Source organism: Aquarana catesbeiana, linkage group LG12, assembly GCF_042186555.1.
Source record: "Aquarana catesbeiana isolate 2022-GZ linkage group LG12, ASM4218655v1, whole genome shotgun sequence".
Classification (NCBI taxonomy): Eukaryota; Metazoa; Chordata; class Amphibia; order Anura; family Ranidae; genus Aquarana; species Aquarana catesbeiana.
The window spans coordinates 229,065,338-229,070,491 of NC_133335.1; the positions used below are offsets into that span (position 1 = coordinate 229,065,338).

Below are 5,154 nucleotides of genomic sequence, written 5' to 3' on the forward strand. Positions count from 1 at the left end.
TTGTCGTGTGAACTGCCCCGTCCAAATGCTGCTCTCATATATTCGATCTGAGTGGTTTCCGTTTTTATTTTCCTTACCTGAATCTGGCAGCTAAAAAAGTGCCTTGCTGCTGGCAGCACCTTCTAAGGGGGCGGACTCCGGCCTGTGTGCTCATCCATCACAGTGATTTAGAAAGTACTAGAGCCATTGGATCAACATGACAGACATGGAATGTCCTTTTTTTTTTTTTTTTTTTTTAAAGCCACCAAAACCCTAACTGGCATTCTAACGAGTGACAACATTTTTTTTTTTTTTTTTCTTGAACAGATGAAGTGATGTTCGGTGAAGTAGCGATGGAGCCCCCGGTTCTGACCGTGAAGCCAAGAAAAGGTCCAGCCGAAACAAAGGTAAATGTATGGAGAGTGTTCCACGCGGAGTCTGACATGCTGTACACTATTATATATTATGTTGGTGTGTTTGATATTTTGTTTTTTACTGCTGTGCAATATACAACTAATAGAACTCTACTCACTTCCCTGAGAAGCCCTCATTGTCCTAACCTCTTACCAAAAAAAAGAAAAAAATACATTGTGTGTGTCTCTGTGTAATGACGCTTCCGCTTATTCAGTCTGACCATCTCCTGTACTATGTCTGCAGTCTCTGACCGTCTCCTGTAGCGCGTCTGCAGTCTCTGACCGTCTCCTGTAGCGCGTCTGCAGTCTCTGACCGTCTCCTGTAGCGCGTCTGCAGTCTCTGACCGTCTCCTGTAGCGCGTCTGCAGTCTCTGACCGTCTCCTGTAGCGCGTCTGCAGTCTCTGACCGTCTCCTGTAGCGCGTTCTGCAGTCTCTGACCGTCTCCTGTAGCGCGTCTGCAGTCTCTGACCGTCTCCTGTAGCGCGTCTGCAGTCTCTGACCGTCTCCTGTAGCGCGTCTGCAGTCTCTGACCGTCTCCTGTAGCGCGTCTGCAGTCTCTGACCGTCTCCTGTAGCGCGTCTGCAGTCTCTGACCGTCTCCTGTCCGTAGTCTTTGAGTAAATCCTGTAGTGTATATGCGGCCCTTTGGTGATATTGGCTGCATGTGAGAGAAAGCTGATCACTACTGTTTTAGAGGAAGTGGGTTGAATGATAATGCCATCATTAAATCTAAAACGCTGGTGACATCTAGTGGTGGAGAGAAAGTACTGTGGGGGGCAGCTCTGGACTGAAGGTGAGTTTTATTTTTTGTGTGTGTGTGGGGGGGGGGGGGGGTCAACCACGAGACGCTCCCAAGATTAACACTCATTTTCTGAATATTGGAGCTTTCCAAGTCACCAGTGATAAAGCAGTGAAATAACAATGGAACAAAATCTCCCCCCACCCCCCCCCCCCCCCTTTTTTTTCTTTTGCCTGAATAACATCATATGTTATGTCTTTATGAAGTCCCTGCCCTGTGTGTAGAAATGAAATCTAAAAGACCTCTTTATTTTTTAATTTTTATAGCCAGGAGAGAAACAGCTTTCCTGAAGAAACTCTTTGACAAGGCGGGCGCTCCATCCAATCCTCCTCCCATGTCGATGGCCAGGAAGAGAATAGTAGAGGAAGAACGAGAGCGGGTCGTCAACGCCTACCGGGAGCTGAAGACAGAGAAGACTGCAGCAAGCCGCCGGTCCCAAACCCTCCAGATCTCCCCACACATGAGGGACCATCACTGGTCTGATGTGGACAGTTTTTTTAATAGTAAGCGGCACCATTTTGCTGTGGACAGATAGAGGCTCTTCTGATTGGAACTGGACCACATCTGAGTACAGCTGACCACATTGTCATTCTAAGACCTCTAGCAGTCAATGGCGGGGATTAGCCCATGGTTACTGGGTACCTCTGTAAAAAGTGCTGCCATGTTTGCGTTTTTATTGGTGGGCCGATGTTTTAGATACAGCATCTCCCAAATCTTTTAGGGTCACATTGCGGATACAAATATCCCCCCCCCCCTCCAGGTGTTCCCATCAGACTCACCCCACATCAAGGACTGCCCATCAGGAGGACTGGGTAAGGGGCATGGCTGGCCGGCAGTCTCTGTATTACACGTGCCCCACCATATGCAATTGGGGAGCCCAGTATCCGATCCAGCGGGTGGTGCCAGATTATCATAGAGCTGGCTGAGGACTAGAAGATTCCTGGCCATCTCTATGGTCTAGGAGGCTGGAAGCAACATTATTCCATCACTTCTGGTTAGAGCGGATGTAAACACTGCCATTTTTTTTTTTTTTTTCTGGAAAGCATGAGATCAATTTTTTTTTGCTTTGTTTTGTTGCTTTCCAGAGTAGAGGAGAGATCTGGGGTCTTATAGAAAAACCTATTTGAAAAACCACATGGAATGGTGCAGCAATATGCTATAAACAAACTTGGAATATATTGGTCGTGCCAGTCCAAAAGTCAAATGGGACCCTTCTTGTATAGTAAAAAAAAAAAAAAAAATACAATAAAAGTGACAAAAAAAGTGAAGTCCTTATTGCAAGAATAAAATGTATCCGGTGCTTGTGTGACCTCTTCTTCTTCCCGTCACCTCCGTGCTCTCACCTTAATAATATGTTACAGGGCCTGTGTAATCCTATCCAACTTGTGATCTCCTACTGTTGTCCTGTCAATGACGTCCTGTAGTATAGCTTCCCTCTCAGGGCTGCTTTTAGAAATCACAGGCCCCCCCATACAGCCTAACCTGACGGGGTCCCCCCTGACCGAAAGTAAACAAGGACATAGATTTATCAGTCCCTTTTCTCTGCAAACTTAGCTGCACAGATGAATAAATAGGAAGCGTTTCTGAGGCTTCCTTCTTATTCACAAACTGAAACATAGTAAATGCAGCTTACTATGCTTCAGTGATGAATGGACACAGGAGTGATTGGTACCGATCGCTCACTGTGTTCATTCAGGAAAGGAAGGGGCCAAAAAATGACATATTTACCAGCTCCCCCCCCCACTGTCCATCCTGAAACATCCCCCTGTGTGCCTGCAGCAACTGCTGGCGGGAGAGGAGAGAATATGGCACTTTGGGGGAAAGGAGCACACCGGGCCTGGACAGCAGATGGATAGAACCAACCCCCCTGCAGTGCAGGTGGAGGGAGAAAGAGAAGGAGAAGCTGGCAGCGCTGAAGGGGATCTGTGTCGGCAATAAGACAGTACAGCCAGCTCTGCTGCTCAGCAGGTGCTCTGGGCCCCCTTTTGAACTGATAGGGCCCAGGCCCAGTACAGGAGCGCTGGCTGGTACTGCCTTAGCAGCCCTGCTCCCTCTCACTACGGTGCTCACATCCCATTTGCCATGCTTCCTGGAGGGTAAGTGTGCTGGTCCTTTTTAAGAGCACCTAATCTACGAAGTTGATCACTCCCTTGCCATGTAAGAATTAAGAGGATGTCCCCAATAGTGTAAAACAATTGGAAACCAAATTATTTAGATAAAATTATGCATGTTAAAAAAAAAAAAAAAACACTCCTCAGCATTCATTAATACATATCTCTTCCTGGTATGACGTCACTTTTAGTCCACGATCCCTACGCGTTACGTCACAAACCACGTGACTTCATAAGGTGACTTATGGTGTGACCAGGTGTGGTGTAAAAGAAAGCCGGCGAATTGGGGAACCTGGCCATTCGTAACTTTCTGCACAATAGCGTGGACTTGCTTCCAGAAGGGCGGAGCAATGCCCAAAATATAAGTAGCATATCGCCCAAAACCCAGCCCCCCCCCCCCCCCTAAAATCTGAATCACCGTGCCGACACGTGTCTGGTGCTGCAGGGTTCATTCCATGCAAATGTTGCAGGTGTGTGCAGTACCACCATGTCATGATTTTATATCCTGCATTCTTGCTGTGGTGGATTCTGCTGAAACCGACACACCCGGAATATCAACTTTATGGAGCCAAGAAACTAACTTGCCGAGAAATCTCTTCTTTATTTACAGCATTATGATGGTATGTGAGTACATTCCTGTAGCTGGCACATAAAAGGGAGGAAATGGTACGTTCGGGCACGTGGGCCCTCCAGGCCCTGAGACACAACCGCTCCCCTCCCTTCCCCCATCCTCATGCATACCATGTCATTACCACCTGCCTCAGGTCACCCAGCAATGCTTCCTCATTGCCTACACCCATAGGAGCCTACCCAGACGCTAGAAATATGGAAAATATAACAACATTTTAGGTGTAATATCTAAAGCAGGGGGTCTCAAACTGGTGGCCCTCCAGCTGTTGCCCAACTACAAGTCCCATCATGCCTCTGCCTATGGGAGTCATGCATGTAATTGTCAACCTTGCAAAGCCTCATGGGAATTGTAGTTCTGCAACAGCTGGAGGGTCACCAGTTTGAGACCCCCTGATCTCTAAAGCAAACCTAATGGAATCCATCTGCTGATCCATCTTCAAAGTCAATCGTTTATTTGCTGTGCGTTACTTTGTATCTGGAGCTTTTTCTTTTATTATTTTTAATAGTGCTGAATGGAGGAAGTTATTTCTGCAGATCTTTGAGATTACAGGGCATCTGGAACGTATCCAAAGATTTCAAACAAACTTCTTTTCACGTTGTCATTATGGGGTATTTTTTGTAGAATTTTGAGGAAAAGAATGAATTTAATGAATTGTGAAATAAGGCTGTAACAACAGAATTTTTGGAAAAAGTGAATACTTTCCGGATGATCTGTATATTTGTGTGGCTCGCAGTCACAGAACCACCCCAGGAAATGTTCACGTGTTAGAAATTCTGATGGCCAGTTTGATAATTCCCTTTAGAACAGGGATATGCATTAGTGGACCTCCAGCTGTTGCAGAACTACAAGTCCCATGAGGCCTAGGAAGACTCTGACAGCCACAAGCATGACACCCAGAGGCAGAGGCATGATGGGACTTGTAGTTTTGCAACAGCTGGAGGTCCGCTAATTGCATATCCCTGCCTTAGAATAACAGGTGCTCATCCATGCGTGTTATAACACATGTAGAACACCAGGGGGAGCTACATTACAATACTACATCCATACATCCCTATTTATGTTTTTTGTCTCCCAAAGCTCCGCCATTTATGGATAATAAAATACAAATAAAATATCTATTTTTAGAATTATTGCTTTACTGCTGTGTGTTTGGGGAGGTAAAATGACACACACAAAAAATTTATATTCCTGTATACATTCCTAACTCAGAAAAGTCCCTTC

At 46.1% G+C, this 5,154-nt stretch overlaps 1 protein-coding gene across 1 annotated transcript in view; it reads left to right on the forward strand.

Moving 5' to 3' along the window:
* CCDC137 (coiled-coil domain containing 137) overlaps positions 1 to 2,485 on the forward strand; it is a 9,842-nt gene extending 7,357 nt beyond the window's left edge. Inside the window, 3 exon segments of the mRNA XM_073606878.1 lie at positions 307 to 386; positions 1,458 to 1,473; positions 1,476 to 2,485. Coding sequence (XP_073462979.1) covers positions 307 to 386; positions 1,458 to 1,473; positions 1,476 to 1,726 — 347 coding nt within the window. The 3' untranslated portion in view covers positions 1,727 to 2,485.
* Positions 2,486 to 5,154: the final 2,669 nt, after the last annotated feature.